Source organism: Lissotriton helveticus, chromosome 11 (genome assembly GCF_964261635.1).
Source record: "Lissotriton helveticus chromosome 11, aLisHel1.1, whole genome shotgun sequence".
In the NCBI taxonomy this organism is placed as follows: Eukaryota; Metazoa; Chordata; class Amphibia; order Caudata; family Salamandridae; genus Lissotriton; species Lissotriton helveticus.
This window is the reverse complement of record NC_136072.1, coordinates 555,050,982-555,071,639: the sequence shown is the minus strand read 5'-3', so window position 1 is coordinate 555,071,639 and position 20,658 is coordinate 555,050,982. Positions and strand designations below refer to the sequence as shown.

Genomic DNA, 20,658 nt, shown 5'->3' with positions numbered 1-20,658 from the left:
TAGGCCTCTTCTTCACCCCAACCTCCTCTACTTCCTGTAAAAATTCATAAATACTCTGAGTTGATTTATGTCAACAAAACATTGTCGCTCTTCCATGTTGTAATTTTACATGGTTGAAGCCCAGACTACTGGATCAGAATTAAGAATTTGATACAGAACGTCTAAATATTTACAGTCATGTTTAAGATATATAAAGGACTACTGTACATGTATAAAAATGACAGTATGTGTGATGAATATTTGAAATATGTCTTCCAACCCTGGAAGATACCAGTCTTTCTTCCAGATAGTGTTTCAAAGAATATACAGTTTGTGTTACAAGTAATCATGTTTTGTCTTGACAAAGACCCCAGAGTGATTCATAATGCATACACGATGTCACATGAATAAAGTACTTTATTAATATTCCAGGAGTGTGGCATCGTTTTTCTAAGAGCAGTTCTGTGGCTGTGATAAATGGGGAAATGCACCCTTTGCAAGGAACCAATGTTCCAAAGGTGCAAACAGCCATATCCTGCTCTAAAAGTGATTGCTTTATATGCAGTCTTTCTTCTAAAAAATGTTTGTTGTATTCAATTCTATTAACTTTAATTATTACTTTTTTGACTTGAATCACTTTAGTTTTCATAATTATATACATGTGTGTTTGTGCGTGTACATTTCTGTGAGAAACCAGTTCTGAAAGAACCCTTCAGCTAAAAATACGCTAAATATCATTTTCTGATGTAAATAGGGTTTCTCAAAACACAGAAAAGTGGTAGGTTCACGGAACATGCACAAGTTTATAAAACTCCTGCAGTAACACTGATGTGAAAATGAATCTTAAAAGGTAAATAAACATCCTTTTCTAATTGAACTTTCCATCTGATCTACTTCAATCTCTGTGGGTGCTGTAATTTCCTTTATTAATAAAAAAAAGTAATTTTATAGAAATTCTGAATCTTGACCTAAATGCTACAGATTTGGCATATGTCTAAGGTCACCAGATCCCCCTGTGTCACCAACGACAGTCCTGGACCCAACTAGAAATCATTGTTTTCATGCGTGTTAATTCAATTGGATTCATGGAAGTGAATCAGGACTAAAACAACAGAACGCATGAGGTTGTTAACAAAAATATAGGCCTTGAGCATTACATCTTTGGTGACTCAGAGTCATCTAGCTGGTAACCATATAACAGGTCTATGTAATATAGCTAAATAAATACACATATTTGCATGGATTGAGGCGATCATTGATGCAGAGTATAAAAATAAATCTGATTTAAACTCACTTGCATGAATCGTTAGTCATTAGTCACTTTCAACAAACGCTCAGATCAAACACGCATACACTGACACAGAGTCACAGAACAATGACTATTTATTTAGTATAACACTATTCAAATATATAAGCTCTGCATTAATACAGTGCACCTCCTAAGTGTAATGCTGCTTGCTGTAGGTGTTAGCCCTGGAGTGACTCTCTCCACCACGACCAGGATCAAGATTACAAAACAGCACTTGGGTTCAGTATCGTGATGGTACCTTGATGGTGCAATTATTAGATACTTAAATGTATAGCGACATTTAGGCTAAAGTGCAGATAAAAGGTTTGTAACTTTGGAATCATATTCTCTGAAATTGCAAAAATATCCTTTGGACGGACACATTGAGCATGTTTTTACACCTTTTTCTTAATTACATAAAATATCGTACATAGTTTTACAAAGTTTGAATGGATGCTTTACTTAAAATTACACATATTAAAGAAACAGCATTACGTAAACGGCATGAATGTTTAACCAAGAGAACAATAACCAAAGATTATGGCCATCAATTATTATAAGAGGCGGATTAAGAGGTGCGAATTACAATGAATATATGTGTTGAGATAGTGGTTTAGGGGTTTATCCCACCGAAAGAAAAAACAGAAGCAACATGGAGTAATGCAAAATTGTATTAATGGTCTCTTGGTAAATTGCAGTGCTAATGGTTTTATTTGTTTTTGGATCAACTTTATCAAATCAATGCGTAGAAAAGACCATAGTGCATCCCAAAAGAGACCCTCACATGTTCGGAAATATGAATGAGTTTGATGCTAGAAACTGCAATGTGACACGAAAAGCAATAAAATACTTTTTTTTTTTAAGTGTGCAATACAACAGCGCCAACATGATTTAACCTTTATTACACTTTCATGATTCGAAATAAAATGAAAAACAGTTAAATCCATGTCTGCATCAAGTGTAAAAATCAGACACCCAAAGATTGCTCTACAGAGTCAAATGTCTCTCATAAAAAAGCAGTCCAAGGCATCAATCTGGATAAAACCCACGCGGGGTAAACATGAAGGTTCTTCTACTACAGCAAGCAGCCTACAGGAGCCTAGAGCCAAACATTGGCAGGCTCTGAAGACGATTTTAAAAAGTGCAGCGCTTAGAATCAATTTTTCACTCAAGTTTATCCGGAGCTGAAATCAGGTCCTATCCAGCTGTGTAGATTCAGGGTTCTGCCCTTTCGGGTGTAAACATGGCATGCATAGTGGGTCAAAACAAACAGGATACCCATTTATGGCTTTGGTCGTACCCTTTAGAAATTGCCTCACAATTTGCTAACCAGTAAATACTCCAAACAATAGAGTGCTGCTGATCTGGACACCAAAACAAGTATCCCAACTTTGAATGCTTTAGAGTTAAAGGTTAGGTGATCACATTCCCTGATAAACTATTAGGATCCATCTTCTTTTAAGGAAGCTACAGTCACTGTTACCGATAAAATGGTGATGACAATGTGATGGCAAGCAGCCAATGGTACGCGCCATGTACTCATTCCAAACTATGAGAAGTTTATTTTAGAAACCACGCAATAAGTACTAGTGGGATCTAGTTCTGCTTTAAAAAAAACTCTATGCTCAGTATATTTCCTCTGTTATAGGATTTCTCATTCGACAACAGTGACAATGCACTCAATGTGGCTGGGCCATGGCATGTTGGAGCTCTCTGTGTCTCTTTGGAAAAGCAGAGTCGCATCACTGAAGGACAAGGTTAACAAGCACGGAGAGGCATAGGAGGGATGCATTTGAAAGCAGTGTTCCTCTGCTCCACAACACGGTGATGGTGGTGCAGGAAGGGGTCGGTCTGTCCTGTGCTCAGACCTGGATTGCCATTCCCTCGCAAGATACCCAGTGGTAAACAAGACTTGAAAGTGATGAAGCAGATCTGATGTCTGCTTGGAGCGCTTCTATTGAAATTAATAACACTGTCCCCTAAAAATCATACGCTTAAATACCTCTAAAATATTTCCTAATTCACCAAATGAAAAAGACAAAATATTTTTAGCACGTGTTCACCATGTACTTCTCCTAAGAAAGTTACGTTATTTGCCCACACAAACTGTATGTACACTGTTAAACTTTACAAGATTGCTATTAAAAAGGTTATTAAAATTGACCATTCTACAGCTGAAAATATGTTTTCGTATTTATAGGATAGGGTAGAGAATAGGGTGAACTACATAGTTCAGTTACAGAACACCAATGCACATATGTGCGAATGAAATATGTGGAAAAGAATGAAATGCATCTTCACATTTTCATAAAATGAGAATAAAAAGAAAGACCACCCTTCTAGATGACTGAAAACATTGTGAAAGCTCAGAGGATAACAGCCCTCATCACAAAAATGGAAACTGGAGGAGGCAGAAATAAAACGGCGTTGACATAGTGTGGGAAGCACCTGTACATTGATTTTTTCACACACTGTTGTGCTTGGTATCACTGACAGCATATTAGACCAACCAGTGGCAGAACTGTAAACCTTAGAACCACATACCTATTACTTATCACAGTTTTTGTTTTTGCTGCAGTAGTGCCAGGTGAGTATTAACTGTTCTGTGGAAAACAACCCAGACCTCACCCTAGACTCTGCCCTCCAAGACAACCGCCAGTATGTTACACTTGGAAGATGTTTTCTCCACGTGTGAACAGACTGGTCCTGGGCTTTAACCAGAGCAGTTGAATAAAAAAGGTAAAGCTGGAGACCAGATACCCATTACTGCGTAGGAGTAGGCTAGAGAAAGGGCCCACCAATACTTATGTGCACCACATTGTTTTGTGTGTTTAGTTGTGTTTCTGAAGATTGTGCTTCTATGTATTGTTTAACAGCTGCTGATGATTATTCGCCCCCTACTTCAATGCAGCAAAAGGCTGGGTCACAGCGGAGTTAGCCAACCTATGTACACAGAGTAGTGGCAGCTTTGGAAACCTGTGAAATTTAAAAAAGAAGAGTAGATAATGTACCCGGGGATCTGTGATGAGTAGCACACAAAGTGCTAATTCTCTGATATCTAGTCCCACCCGTCTAACATTAATTTTATTACCCAGGCTGCCAGTAGCTTACATATCCTTTAGCAGGGGAGTGTACAATGGTTAACGTCAAGTTAAAAGATATATATATATATATTTTTTACATGACTTACCAAATGCATTGTGGAGAGGTCCCAACTGATCCAGGAATACATATTTGTTACCCCTACTTTTCGTGCAAAGAAATGCCATGTGAAATACTCATAATAAAGAACAACAGGCGTATAACCCATAGACCGGAATGAGATCTGAGTATATATACACGTTTTAGCAACAATATCTCAACCGGATTCAGTGAGGAAGGCAAATACACAAGCATGTACAAGACATTACAAGGTAGCAAAGAAAGGAGAGATTCCCTGTATCTTTTTAGAAAAAGTGCTCATGACATCATATATTGAATTCACACTTTATACCTTGGGTTGCAGCCGCATTTTATGCCAACAGTGCTGTTATAACTGTCCTGTATAAAGTGTGAATTCAATATATGATGCCATGAGCACTTTTTTGAAAAAGATACCTGAAGTCTCTCCTTTCTTTGCTACCTTGTAATGTCTTGTACATGCTTGTGTATTTGCCTACCTCACTGAATCCGGTTGAGATATTGTTGCTAAAACGTATGTGAAATACTCAATCACACACAAGAGGTAGAGGTGCATGCACTACAATGACTAGTAACAATAACAGCAGTGCCCACTATGAGGATTACATCTCTCTTTTGAAATTAGCAGCATACTGTATGAAAGCCCACCTGACAACAGGCCATCGGTTTATCCAACTTACGATTGATCGCCTCTGCATTATCGATTTCAAATGAGTGCTGGAAGGGCTTCAACTTATCTTCCTGGGAAGTAGGAAAACATGTCATCTCGTAATTACGTCATCAATGAAGAAAATTGGTACTCGGGCCACATTTGATCCAATTCATCAACAGGTACACCTTTTATCTCGCTGTGACAGGTAAAAACTGACAATGGTTCTTCTGTACAGTAACAAAATGGCAATAACTATAGGCCTGCTTTAGAGTTTGGTGGCCATGGTACTCTGTTCCAAACCTGACAGAGTACCCTGTCTGTCAAACCCTTGGGCGGCACGCTCAAGTCTGAATCGGGGAAGATATCAATTTTCTGATGGCGGTGCCCCCGCAGGTTCTGCCACTGGAGAACATACTCTATCAGCCCAGAGGAGCAGGGTATGTCAGAGTAAGCGCATCTGACCACCTGCCAACTTTCCAGTGGACAGTGTGATGCCCCTTTTTTCTGGCTGTCACTGCAAGTAAAACCTGTTGATCACGCCCAGTTAAAAAACAATAACCCTCCACAGTCTATGGAAAAACTCCCAGGGTCTGCGGGAGATTTGTTTTTGTTAGAAACAAACTTTTGCTTTGGAAGTTTGTTTCTGGAAAAAATAAAAAAAAAGTTGGTGCCTGGATGCCTAAAAGTTGGCAGGCGCACTAAATTTTCAGTGCCTTTACAGGAGCCACCATGGTGTTCAAGTCGGTCAACCCCAAAGTGAAATTATTCTACTTTTGTATAAAAATCCACTTCTGCCATCTATACAAATGGTTGCACACACTATTGAATCAAAACCAAAAGACTTTTGGTAGGGTTGTGTGCTTCTTAAGGAAAGAATGCTGCAATTTACAACCCTCACTGTTCTATATTTAGCAACCTACCAATACTCCTCAAGGTATCTTTGGATTCAGTTATGTTTGATGGCTTCCTACAGAGCACAATTCCTATTTGTGGAACACTACAATTAAGATCAACAGAAAACAAAGCAATGTTTTTTCCAAAGAAATTCAGATTTTATCAAACGGGTAAAAAATGCCCATGATAACAAATATCCCTCATGGTCTACTTCTTTCACAAGCAACCCATATTAGTGTAATTTTTAAAGTAATCGAATTTGTTTACACTCACCTAGCACAGTAAATATATTTTGTGCACTGTGGATGCTGAAGGCCATCATCACAAAGACAGCAATATATCACACTTGTCACTACAGGTGTATTAGGCCACATTCACAGACAAAGATTGATATACACTTGTGCGCTGCCGTTGTAGACCATACATATCCACTGCATGTGTAACAGGTCATTTACACCTACATAGGCTCCTAAATAACAAACACTTGTATCCTGGATGATAGTTTTAGAATGATTGTGTGCATCAGTTCACCTAGCACCATTTGCAACATAGTCCTATTCCAATGATACAGCCCTAGTATTAAAGATACAAATAACATCTTTGTTAGGAGTGTGCTAAGTATGGTTTGTGCACCTTTGTGACACAGGGTCTCTCCACACTTGTTGGCAAATGTATAATGAGCTCCGATCAACATCTTGTGTGACAAACTGGTTTCCATAACTCTGTCAGGGACTTAGCAAATGACCTAAAATAAAAAAAAGGTTATTTCCACTTCCATGTGTAACTGATTGAAAAATATATTCCCTTCTTGCTCGACAGGGCATTGCCAAAGGATCTTTCACTAAGAACCCATGGAGAAATAGCGGTGTTACATAGCGCCATGCATAGATGAACCAGAGTTCACGGATGTCTTTGAGGAGTAGCCAGGTCCAACATCCTCTCCCCCTGGCGTGCTCTTTAGTACATTTGGCAATGCCCCTGCAAACCATGGGCCGAGCAAATATAGCAGCAAAAACACAACAAGCAAACCCGGCTGTCAAACCTTGTTTACTTCCTGTAGCTTTCAAACCTCACCCTGCCCTTAGGCCGTCAGCAGTGAAGAGGATGCTGTTGAGAAGTTGAGGGTGAGACAAGGGGCCACCACACTCAGGGGCGTAATGCAGGCCCCAGCGGCGGCCTTCAGGTGCCCCCACCCAGCAGTAAACCTATGAATATCTATAATAATATCTATAATATACTGGAGTCTTCACAAACTGCTGAAAAGGGGGCCCATTATTTGTGTCACGGCACTGAAATAGGTGATGACACTGTGGTTACATGGGGAGTCATGTCACTTTTGTTACCCGTAGCATTTTGTGAATTGACGCCCCTGTCCGCATTACAGTACAGTCGGGATTCTGCCATTCCCAGTCAAGTAAGAGAGCTTGGCAGGAATAAATTACAAAAAAACGTAACAGCTGTGCAGTTAGGGGCTCTGACAAGGTAGATTAGCTATTCACATTTTTACAATAAATGTTACGATAGCACCTCAGGCGGGAAAGGGACAGTTCTGGACAGGCAGGGATGTTTACCTATTTAATGCGTCAGTCAATGAGCACACAAGGTCACGTGATGGGTTTGAGCGTTACATGGCGTAGTGTCGCGACACATTGGCCAAGGGCCGCCAGAGACTTCGACGTTCGAAAGTCAGCCTTGCTCCCTCCCAGCCGTGCTCGGTTAAGAGTGACAGGCCGCCATTCATGCTGATAGCACCAAGCCCGAGCTCAGGAAACCTCCAGGCTGCTGATGCTGCGCGGACTCCACAGGTCTCCTTGCTTTCTTTCCACGGCTCCTTTCAAAGTCCATTTGCGCTGGCCTTGCTGTCCTGAGAAGCTGCTGATTTGGCCTGTGCAGGAAACAAAGCAAAAGCTTTTCATTTACCAAAAAGCAAAAATTTTAAATTTAATACAGTTTTTGCCTGGTCGTCAATCCAGTCCTGAAACAGACTCTGTCCATTTCAGAAAAAAATGAGCTCCACCTCTTGCAGAAAGGGTTCCCACAGCTGTAATGCTAGCAAGGCCCCATGCCTCTTTTGGAAAATAAGACAGTCATGATTCTGATGCAGTGGGCCCCCAACCCCCTGGGATCCAATGCCACTTTTCCTGCTCCACTAATGATGGGTGCTCCCTTTGCGAAGCGGGCAGCCTCCTCTGTTCCTTGTTAAAAACATAGGCCTGATATTTTTGCTATGTCCTGTTATATCCTCATAATGTGTATGTTTGTTACCCAGCCTAGCTTTCACCTAGCTGATCAGCCACAGTGAGAGATGGTATTGGAATGTTGGTGTGACTGTGATGAATGGAATGCTTGGGTGCCTGTGTGGAAGAGTGGTGACAGCTGGAGATGGGCTGAGCAGCAGGGAGGCTGCTCCTGGTGGGGCTGGAGTGAAGGCTGGCAACTGGAATATGAACTGATGTACATATTTACATGGAACCAATAAAGAAGTCTACAAAACTCTACCTGCCTACCTGTGTCAACATGTGATAGGGCACAACATAGCTGTAATGCTAGCAAGGCCCCATGCTCTTTTGGAAAATAAGACAGTCATGATTCTGATGCAGTGGGCCCCTCAACCCGCTGGGATCCAATGCCACTTTCCCTGCTCCACTATTGATGGATGCTGCCTTGCGAAGCGGGCAGTCTCCTCTGTTCCTTGTTAAACACATAAGCCCGATCTTTTTGCGATATCCCTTCTGGCATCTATATGAGACCCAAGCTAATCTGTCTCCTCTGCTTCAATATTCACTCCTCCGGAGTCATTGTTACAAGTCCCAAACCAACAGTGGCAGGGTCCACTGGGTCCTAAAGAAAACCAGGAATAGTAAAACAGCCATAATTGGGCTTTAGCTAGCCCCTCACACTCCTAGGCCTCAGTGCCACTGCACCTGCAGCTCCAATACCTACAGCCCTACGAATTAGGCTGCATCCACTGCTCACTCCAAAGAGATATATTACTCCTAAGCCTGAGGCTCAAAGTAGGTTATCTGCCCCTTTGTGTAAATAAAAAAAGGACAAAAAAGCTCCACATCGTGCTTTGCCCCCTCTCACCTCTACCCCCATGCTTGAGATCTGTTCCTTGTGCAACAAGGACAGCCGGGGCCCCAATACTAGCAAGGAAAATGGCCTCGACTCCACTTTTAGCTAGTAAGACATCCATAGTTGAGGTATAGTTCCCCTGCACACCCATGGTCCCAGTGCCACTGCACCTGCTACACTAATGGTAGTGCTGGCCCACTCATAAAACCAGCCCTCATATATTGCCATCTTCCTCATGTCATTTCTCTGTGAAAGACCTGTCTCTGTCCATTTGTAGATTGAAAAATTATCCCCCTGATAACACCACTCCTATGGGCCATGTCCTTGACATTATCCATGGATCTCGCTCATTTTCTCTTTTTCCTGGGTCATTACTTTGAGGCCCCAGGGGTCTGGATGATCAGGGCTGTGCTTCCGAATGCAGCTCTTTTGGCAGCTCTTTAACTTACTGAAAGGACATATGTATGTCGAAGTGAGCAGGATCAATGGGGACCAATGTGCCTATGTTTTTTTAATTTCAATAAATCAGTTCCCATACTTTATGTTAAAAAAAAGAGCAAATCATGCCTGAATGGTTAATGTGGTCCTTGGGTGCCTCTGGGTGAAAGTGAAAGGGGAGGGGGTGGGGTTATCGTGTTGTGAAGTCAAGGGTGCGGCAGAGAGTTAAAGAAAAATATAGGCCTTCTCAATAAGGGGCTTGCTACCTGAATTTTTTTTAAATGTGTGCAATTGGTTAATCACCAAATGTAAGCGCTGCTTGGAACCCAGTATAAGCCTTAATTAATGGTGTCACTTGAAGTTTCATGATGACAAGTGGCATAAGGGTGTTACGTTCTAGCAGAAAAGTGCCCCTTTTAATGGATACTCATAAGAATGATTGTACTAGGTACAGTTTATTACCTATTACTAAATATATGCCTTGAAAGCACTTGCTTTATCTTAAACACTATTCCCAGAGCCACCAGAGACATGCGATTCTGCTGCTTTTTCACATAATTATGGAATCACCACATTTGCCACTTAATCCATCCATTGGTGCATAAGCTGCAGATTTCAACAAAAAATGTATTTCTAGCTCAAAGAGATCAAAAGTTACTAAAATGTGGAAACATGTTCCTGCACAGAGGAAGGCCATTCACAAAGGTTAACTGGCCATCTTTCATTTGCTTATATAGTATTTTGTTGTTAAACTGGTACTAATAAGGTGAAATATTTTCCCAAACATATTACAGTGCGTAAAAAGTAAAACAATTAAGAAGTAATACTATCAAAAAATTTGCCACAGTAACTGGCTCCAACCTTATTTTCTTTATTCATCAACAGGGTTGTTGACCATCTTGATGTGGAGAGGGCAGCCTGATTATTCTTCACTCCTAGGCTAGCATTTTTAAAATGCACAAAACTTCTCAGAGTCAGGCTGTAGGTTTTTAAGAGCCAAAATGCAAATGGCAGCCCTTTATATCGCTGAGCTATGGGGACATTCAAATACCAACTCGCTAAAATAAAAATAATTTAAGTTCCTTAAATCCTTGTTCGAACTCCCCCAGTCTGCTCTCACTTTTCCAATTATCTTTGATACCGCCCACAAAAGCATAGACTATCTTGCTGTCTTAAGACCCCTTCTTTATTGGACCAGACTTTGGCCCAGGCAAGAATTGGACTTGTACAAAATAAGTGTCCTTTAGGAGCCTTGATACAAGGAACAAGATTAAGAGGTTCAATCATCTTAACGACTGGTCTGTAAAACTGAATTTGCGCTCCGTTTATGTCTCTCCCAAATGTATCACCTGCAATTCTAAGACTAAATTAAAGACAGCTTAATGGAATTTAATAGTGGACAAGTGGCACTACTCAACTAATCTTGGCTCTGTGTCACTTCTTTGTCTGTAAACCGGTCCCTAATTTGAGGGTCATCTCGACGAAATTACCTCCCCAATGGCGAAAAGCCAATATATCAAATTCCGTTTTGGCATTATGCCTTTGGGGGACTTTACCTGTAACTGGTCGCAGGATCGCTCAATGTCGCCAGCTTGCAAACTATGTGGCTTCAAGCGTGAGGACATTGTCCACTTTATGTTCTTTTGCCCTCTTTATCTGCACCCTTGTCGCCAGTGGATCCACCCCCTATGCCTCAACTTGGGTATTGACAGATTTCAGGTGGCCTGTAGGATCTATACAACTGATCTCTAAAGGTTTACTGTATTTGCCATCAGCAGATATCTCCTTGCAGCCTGGTCTATATGATCCAGGCACTTCCTAACATTTCCCAGGTGCCCATTTTAATTTCTAGGGTTATATTTGTTTAGTGCATATATCCAGGGGATAATGCCAGGTATCCTGCTGAACTCGAATACTATACCCTTGAACATCATTGACCCCAAAATATCAGGATTCTCTCCTATTTATTTCTGCACATTCCCTACACCCTAGCTCATTTTTAAGTGCCCAGTTGAGACCCTAACCCACCTGCCTGCAGTGGTTTTAATGGGTGTCATGCACTTTTTAAGTTCAGTCCAAGTCCTTAGAGTTAACAACATAACTGTACGAGCACATAGCGGACGCGGCATGGAGTTTTTTTTCCTCCACTTTTCCCTTTGTTCTTGAGTTTATAACCCATCCAGGCACTGTGTACTGGGCCCTGGGAGCGTATTCCCCAACAATGTTGAGAATAGTTTTATACTGCTCTGAAATGCTTTGAATAAATTGGGATGACAATTACATAATTATTTTAATTTCTGTGTGCCCTGTTCCTATTAACCATGCAATCACTGTTTTATGCTAATATGTCACTATGCACTTAATCCTAAAGCCCTTCCCCCATTTTTGTGTCTACTGTTGCAATTTACTCCTGTAATCTGTGCGTTTTAATCACTGTGATATCTATTGAATCATGTCTGCCATCAAATTTTTGTTCTGTATTTATCTTATAGTTGTATGGCTTATGGTTGAAATACACTTTTACTACTTCTATTTGCCACATTATGCCACCTAATTTGCCTTTCCTTGCTGCATAATTTTGTCAACCCTGCCGCATAATTTGGCTCTCCACTGCCATATAAATCCAATGGGCCTGACTAAAACATTCTGCAGCAGCCTATCTTGTACTGTGTGTAATACAGTTTGAAAATAATTATTTATATGTTTACATTCACTGTGCTTTCTTGTTACAGGCTGGGACCTCGTACCACTACATATACAGACAAGCCCCTTTTCCCCACTGCGTCCAATTCTGTGACTTTCTGGACTCACACACAAACATCTGCAGTGATTGCATTAACCAACTGAGGTATCATAAGTATTATGTTGTAATTATTTTTCATTTAAGGTGCGTGTTATTTTATCTGCTGTTACCTGAAAGTGAAAAAAAGAACAAAATATTTCCAGAATGTTTTTTTTAAAAAATAATGTCTGTGACACTGCCATGCACTTCACGAGCTGCTTGCATATGAAGACAAACTGGAAACGCGGTAAATATACAACTTTGAGCGTCAAGGCCATTTTAATTTACAGGTTCTTACTGAGGCATTTGCACCCCCTGGGAATACAGCCACGAACCATTAGAGGGGACGCACCTCACAAATATCTGAACTAGGGCCTTGCCCTCTCCCAACAGTCCCAATATTTTAACAACAAAGTGAAGAGAAACACTAGTAATTTCTGCCTGTGCACTATGAGTAAAATATACATTAAACTTGCGTTCATCATTTTTTTAGTCTGGCCAATTTCCACCTGCATAGGGTGCAAAATCCTGCTCACCTTGTTGTATTCTTGAAGCGGACTATACAATGTTCTCTCCAAAAGCTTGGAAACAATAGCAGTTGTGAAAACAGGGTGGTATTCTGGGTCTGACTGGAACACAGAATAGTCCAGGGCACCAAAATAAGAGGGGACCCACTAGTGAATTAAATACTTGACAAAGTGCCCCATGCTTGCAATATGGGATAGTTTTTAACTTGTAAAACGCTATATGAGTGTTTTGCAATGTATGAAAGACTGGATGTATTTGAGCTCTCGGCAGGCAATGTTTGTTAATGTAAGGGTAATCAACAGTAAAAATCATCCCAACATACCAAAAAACAGGTCCACAAACAGCCGAAAAACCGACCCACACACTGACCTGTAAGACCAGCTAGTCGATTTGATTGATTTGATTTGTGGTTTTATAAAGCGCGCATATGCCCGTGGGCGTCTTAGCGCTAAACAGAGGAAACGTGAGCAGTACTAATGGAATAGCATGGATTATTGTAAGTTAAAGAGCCAGTAAATTGTCTTAAAGACAGCAGGGAAGTACAACTTTTAATGACCCAGGGGAGTCGGTTCCAGTCCTTAGCAGCGTGCAGTAAGAAGCTTCTGCCACCCCACCTCACTTGTTTGAAGCGGGGGACCTGAATTAGTTTGGCTTGGGTAGAACGCAATTCTCTTGTTGGAACATACGGTTTCAGGTGTGTTCTCAGAAAAAGAGATCCAGAGCCCTGCAGCGCCTTATATGTTAAGCACAATGATTTGAATTTAATCCTTTTCGCTATGGGGAGCCAGTGCAAGGAATTCAAATGATGAGAAATGCGTTCTGATCTGGGGTTATTTATTAGCAGCCTAGCTGCTGAATTTTGCAGGTGTTGCAGTTTCACCAAGTGCTGGGTCTGCATACCGGCAAACAAGGCGTTCCCGTAGTCAAGTCTCAATAAAGCTAATGTGGTGACCACTGTTTTCCTTGAGTCCAATGGGATATAAGGTATTAGTTTCCTAATCCTTTTCAGTGTGTACCACAAGGTTGATGATAATTTATTGACTTGAGCTTCAAACGTAAGTTTGTTGTCTATCAGCATCCCCAGATTTTTTACTTTCTCGACCGGTGAGGGGCAATTACTAAGGTTGGAGGGCCACCAACTCGGAGACCAAATTTCAGTGTTACTCCCCAGTATCATTACTTCACCTTTGTCTCAGTTAAGTTTTAGACAGTTCCTTGCCATCCAGAGGCTAACTTGCTTCATACAATTTCTAAACCTATCGGCCGTGCCTAAAACATCCTTGGAAATTGTGACCACGATTTGTGTGTCATCAGCGTATGATACTGGGCGGAAGCCACATTCCCTGATAACTTCAGCTAGTGGTGATACATATAGATTAAATAATGTTGGGCTCAGTGAGGACCCCTGCGGGACCCAACACGGAGAGTTGAAAGGTTTGGATTTAACGTTCCCCGTCTCCACCGTGAAGGACCGGTCTCTCAGAAATGACGCCAGCAAAGATCTTGCATCTCTATGGACCCCTACTGCTGTCAGCCGGTCCAGGAGTGTGCCATGGTTTACCGTATCGAAGGCTGCCGAAAGATCCAACAGGATCAAGGCGGCCTTCCCCCCGGCAACCAGCACACTCCTGAGTTCTTCCACCGCCATCAGCAGTGCAGTCTCGGTGCCATGTCCCTCTCGAAACCCATACTGAGATGGGTCCAAGATTTCTGCCTCCTTAACAAACTGAGCCAGTTGTTTATTCAGCAGTTTTTTAAGAACCTTTGCGCCAAACGGGATCCTGTCTATGGGTCTATAGCTTCCTGGATCTAGTGGATCTAAATTGGGTTTTTTGAGTAGGGGAAGGACCGAAGTAGATTTCCATGGGGTTGGGTAGACCCCCGAGGTGATTATATGCTCTGAGAGTTTAGTCAATTGCTCACTGAGAAGCTCAGGAAAAAGATGCAAAATTTTCAGTGGACAAGGATCCCGAGGGCCCCAGATTTTGTGGACAGGACTGCCTGAAAGACCTGTTCTAGCCCTGGGGGACGGAACTTGAACTCTGGTTCCGATGATTCATCAACAGAGGATATATTCCTAGGAGGGATGTTCTCTGAGGTCGCTGACTGGAGGTTGTTTGATTTAAATGACTCGTATACGGATGTCACTTAGTCAGTAAAAAATTGACCAAGGGAGTTACAGAAATCCGTACTACTGGGTGTATTGTTGTTTGTTGTTATCTTAGATAACTTTTTTACTGTCAAGAAGAGCTCTCTACTACAGTTTTTTGACTCCTCTATCCTTTGGGTGAAGAATTGGCTCTTAGCCACGAAAATCTGTTTTTTATAGGAGTTTAAGGCTTTTTTGTATTCCCTTTTACTGTCAGGATCGTAGCTAACCCTCCACAGCCTTTCAAGCTTCCTACAAATTCTTTTTCTCTCCCTAAGAGACTCAGAGAACCAAGATTGTGACGCCTGTTTTTTTCCTGAGAGTAGATTTTTTCCCCAGTGGTGCAGTTGTTCTTATAGCCTCTGCTATCCAATTACAAATTTGGTCAGTGGCCGTATTGCTATCCGGCACTAACCTATGTATCGTGGATGCCAAGTGTTCTTTTAATTTGTGTGGGTCTAATCTGGACCAGTCAACAAATGATGTAGATATATCCGTGATAAGAGGTAATGCTACCCCTTCAACATTGTCTGGTGTTATTAAGAAGATTACGACCTTATGGTCTGGCCAGGAACCAGGAAGGCAGTCCATCATTCCAATGTGTTTATTGGACGTGAAAATTCCGTCCAACGTGTGCCCTGCTTTGTGGGTGTCTTTATGCACGATCTGTTCCATGGATAGGTTTATAAAGGTGTCTATCAATGCTGCCGTATCTGCCTTATCTCTTTTTTCCAGGTGGACATTAAAATCACCCAGGATGATGAAATCCGGGTGCTTCACACTGGCTTCTAGGAAGGGATTAAGTGACAGTGTCAGCGGGGTTTTAGCTTTTGGTGGCCTGTATAACAAGAGCCCATTGAAGGTGTAGTTATAGGTTAACTAAATGTTAAATGATAAGGTTTCACAATCTGGGGTGCTGCCCAAGCTACATCCCTTCACCATTAGTTCGTTCCTGGTAATAATAGCTAGGCCCCTCCCTTTTCTCTTTCCTGTCTGCTCTAGTAATTCCATATCCCTCTGGGATTGCTAGTAGTAGGTCAGTATCTGAGGCTTCATCCGCCCAGGTTTCCGTAATGAAGATTAAATCCAACTTCTGTGAGTCTATGAGGTCTGCCATTTCGGTGTTGTGTTTGACCAAGGAACGTGCGTTCATAAGGCCCGCCCTAAAGGGTATTTGTATTATTTTCCGTGACCGGGTACTCGCTGTTAAAGTACTACTTTGGGTAAAGTCAAATATAGCCCACAATTCAGGCAGTGCTTAATTTCTGCTAGGGGCGAATGAGGCTGGCAGCAAGGGCTGGGTCTTAATGCTAATAGTTCCCCGCTAGAGTATTTTAGATCTCCTAAATCAGGGGCATTTTGAGCAGAGTATTTGGCCCTAAGCCCGGTCCCGGCGCGGACGGGCGCAGACGGGCTTGCCTTTGGCGCATCTTTGGCGCGCCTGCTGCACGCGTCCGCTGCGCGGTCGGGGAGGTGTCCTCAGCTGCGGTGGACCGGGGTGGAGCAGGAGACGAACGGCAAAGGAGTGCAAGGCTTGAGGTATTTAGAATATTCTATAGTTTCTGTGCAAAAATGCTCAAGTTTCTGTGCAAAAATGCTCAAGTTAAAAAGTTAAGAAAGGAAGTTCCCACAGCAACAGTGTAAGGGTACGGCCACCCCACGCGCTACTCACGATCTCTAAACGCGCGTGCAGGCTAATGACCTTATCTACTGATGCTGAGGCCACGTCAGCGTGGGTGTGTCTCGCTCTGCCCGGTCCGCCCTCCACAACAAACAGCCTCAGCTGCGGTGGAGCGGGAGGCGAACGGCAAAGGAGTGCAAGGTTTGAGGTTTTTAAAATATTCTATTGTTTCTGTGCAAAAATGCTCAAGTTTCTGTGCAAAAATGCTCAAGTTGAGAAGTTAAAAAAGGAAGTTCCCACAGCAACAGTGTAAGGGTACAGCCACCCCACGCGCTACTCACGATCTCTATAGGTCTGTCTGAACCTGGTCGTAATTGGACAGAAATGTGATTTTTTTTTCAAGAAAGGAGTGACAAATGGGAATTTAAAAGAGAAGATTTTTTTTCTGGGAACACTAAAGAATTTATTGTAGTCTGCATCTGCACATTAAGTACTAGCTAAAGAGTTTTTAATATTTTTGCAGCAATTATGTCAACGAGGAGCCAGAAAGGCAGCTTTTTGCCACCAAAAAATTAAATATGTGTTCATTCTTGGATTTGAAATCAGTTCTCTGCACAACTGTGGGCAAATAAAAAGGTGCTGGACGAGTTAGAGAAGATCAATGGAGATCTTTACCCCTCTTAATTATCTCAATGTTGTGCTGAAAAAAGTCAGCAAGTTATCTGCATTTATCTATCGAGTTAAGCAAATTATACGGTTGATTCAGAGTTTAGAGAGAGCGGAAAAAATAGGGGCAAGAATGATGGAAGAACAAAATAGAGCAATATAGTAATTAGATTTTGCTTTTGCCACAAACCTATTATTGATGGATTGTAATCTGGATGCCTAATGCGTTCTAATGACCAAGCTTGTTTTTTTGGAGATCTTACAGTTTCTGTGAACCAGCTCTACTTCAATTTAATCTTTCTGGGAACTGGCTCTTCTTCAATTTTATTGGATTCTTTCGAAGAGATTTAAGAGGTGCTAGATGGTTTAACGTTGTGTTAATTCTATTGTTAAGACCATACAGCAGAAGGTAGGGCGGCTTATTTATTAGGTAGATGACTAAGATTGACTGCAGACACCAATGCCTCCGAAGTATTTTTTCCAAACAATTTCACAGAGCCCTATAAGACGTCAAAGGGATATCCATTCAGCATGACTCTTGTTGTCCACAGGCTAGAGGAAAACATATCCTTGTAGTGATGTGGAAATGTCAGGGACAAACTGTCAAAATGCAAGTTAAAATCCCCCATCACAACTTTGTGAGGGCTTGCTCTAGCTCTGCTAAAACAATGGATGCTACAGAGGTAGCTTGTGGAAGACAACATAGTAAAATGAGGTTTTGATTTCTGCATTCCCTTATCTTCTCGGCAGATAAAGCAAGGCATAATAAGCTATTTATCTTTAACCATCTTCTTAAAATAGTTTAAATTGAATGCTCTCTTGTAACCGATACATGTTTGGAAAGGCATATGCCAACCATATTTGATTTAACACTTATGAGTCTCTAGTTATGGGACAACAATTTATCATCTTCAAAAATCAGAAAACACGTTACTTGTTATGGCAAGAGAAAGATAATTATTACATTGTATAACTTACTTTGCCAAATTGGTGTCTTATTTCCATGAATGACAAAATATCTACATCCTCGGGGATGTATGAGAATTCAAGTATATTCATCATACAAATGCTTTGAATAATCTTCCCTAGCATTTTTTTCTCTGGAAACACATCCTACATCTAAAATTACTGGCCTTTATCTGTATTTGTTAGTCTTTCCTGTGGAAAAATGAAGTCGAATTTGGCTAGAAAAGCTAATAATTGTACATAATGTACATAAGATTATAATACTTGAATTTCTAAATAAATAATACTCAGAGCCTTGTAAATATTGTGGGTTATGCCAAGCCTGCTAACGTATGCATGCAATCTGATTGTGCTCTCAGAAGAACATACTACACCCAAGGAAACTGGTTACAAGGGATTTGAGACTTACATTCAAATACCTAATGTCCAGCACCATTGAAGCTAACTTGATAAACATGTTTTCAGATTGTTCTGTAATTACTTATCTATCACAATGTGATATTTTAAACCAACCATTACAAGTAAAAGGTTTGATCTAGTTTTATGATTGGTAACCTATTCAGAGACTGGATTTCAATAGCCAAATTCCTGGAATATTTAAGGGCCTTGGGTTTTTGTATTTGAGTGTGTGTCAAGATCCTAATCACTAACTATTGCATTCGGTAATGACTTTCTAAATCTGACCATCATATTTCGTTCCTCATTCAAAATCTTCTCCTTCAGTTAAAAACCTTTGTTACTTTCTAGATAAAGGCCTCTCACTTGGTTACAAAACCAACTCACTGGCTAACACCTGCTGCAGCCACCATATATCTTCAAAGAGGTCCTGTTTACCCGATACTCTCCATAAAAGACGACTGTTGTAAGCGCTCTCATCTCATCGGTATTCAGCTACAGTAACCACAACCATCTCCGATTCCCCATTTTCTTAACTAATTAATTGATTAATTATTACTTTGGCGCCCTTTGATCTTTTAACCGTTGTGATTTGTAACAATGGGGCAGCAGTACGTCCAATCTTATTGTTACCCTCCACAATACATGTGTAATCACTGGTATAGAATTTCCCCCATTTTTCTGAGCTTGATGCAGGTCACACATATAGATTTTTACTTGGATTTAAGACATTTTCTTTCTAAAATGTTACAGATCTGGACAGATTAATATTACAGAACGGGCAAGTTCACTTTATGTAGACACACATAGCAGACCTACTGGTTGATGAGCAGACCGTTGAGAATGGAAAAAGATACAGGATGTTCCAATTGTGCCAACTGCATCCTAACTTTCACTGGAGAGCCTACATTTCTAAAGAATCTTAATTCTCTAAACTCCAATACATAACATCTTATTGAAAAGCTGTGCTGGCAACTCATGAAATAGCAGGGAAAAAACTGCACACTGTGATGTCAATGGTTGAACGTTAACTTTATTCAGGTGATAGAGGGCTATGAGCCACCAAAGAATTGGATGAATGGTAATATTTTTTAAATGTAAACATCAAGTAACCTGAAAGTCAAAATGATTGACTCTTTTAAGGCTAAAGGAGCACAAGCCATGATCGTACAACAGTCTAAATTAAATGTCCTAGTCAAAGGATTTTTTTTATTTTCACTTACATATCTGAAGCACAAAGCTTTTTAGAAGAACATAATGCTGCATAAGAAAAGTAGACTCTGTAGTCATACGTCGGCTCTGTATCACAATAGGTTTGGTCTGAGAAGCACCATGAGAAATCCTCAAAGTAATTAAGGGCGGCTATGAGGTGAATCAGGAGTCACAATAGGTTGCAATAAGATGGCATCCAGTAAAAAGAGGGAGGAGGGAATAGAGGGACTAGCTGGGACTTCCCTTCTTCTGAGGAGGATGGGGTGGGGGATGGTGGTGGGGGTGAAGCAGTTGTAAAAGGAGAGTTCGTAGGTGAAATTCTATTGTTTCAGAATAAGCATAGGCTATGTAGAGAAATCCTTCATATATGGTCAACAATTTATGTGCCATATTATGTTTTTAAGAGGAGAATGCACTTGAGGCACTTTAATATTTTAATATGTTTAGGCATATGTCGCATTTGTGTTTTTTAATGCCAGATGTTATTGCCGTTTACCGACTAATGCCAGTTTTGCACATCAAACTTTAGCTATGAAATCTGTCAGCTGCCAATGAAAGATGCTGTTTAATATGTTGGTTCTATATTGCACATGGTATATTGCACATTGCACTTTAACTTGACTATTATGCGAAAGAAAGGGGGGAATTCTCTTCTTTGTTTCCTTTTTATTGAATGTTATATGCTGCTCAATGTATACTTTGTACAAATGGCACAGTCTGCATCATAGGTTATTGGTATAATATTTGCGTGATTTGCACAATTGGGACAACCTGTACTTTAGCCTGCAACACAGCCTGCTTCTTTCCTATCAGGAAGAGAAGTATCGGTTGC

The 20,658-nt window shown here is 41.0% G+C and overlaps 1 protein-coding gene across 2 annotated transcripts in view; it reads right to left on the bottom strand.

Annotated features, from left to right (window-relative positions):
• Positions 1 to 1,344: 1,344 nt before the first annotated feature.
• Positions 1,345 to 20,658, bottom strand: part of LETM2 (leucine zipper and EF-hand containing transmembrane protein 2) — a 300,248-nt gene continuing 280,934 nt past the window's right edge. The window contains exon 12 of one of the 2 annotated variants that reach the window (XM_078666310.1): positions 1,345 to 7,878. In XM_078666310.1, the coding sequence (XP_078522436.1) occupies positions 7,828 to 7,878 (51 nt within the window). In that variant the 3' untranslated portion in view covers positions 1,345 to 7,827. The remainder of the gene's footprint in view (positions 7,879 to 20,658) is intronic. The other variant, XM_078666311.1, reaches the window with a different exon arrangement.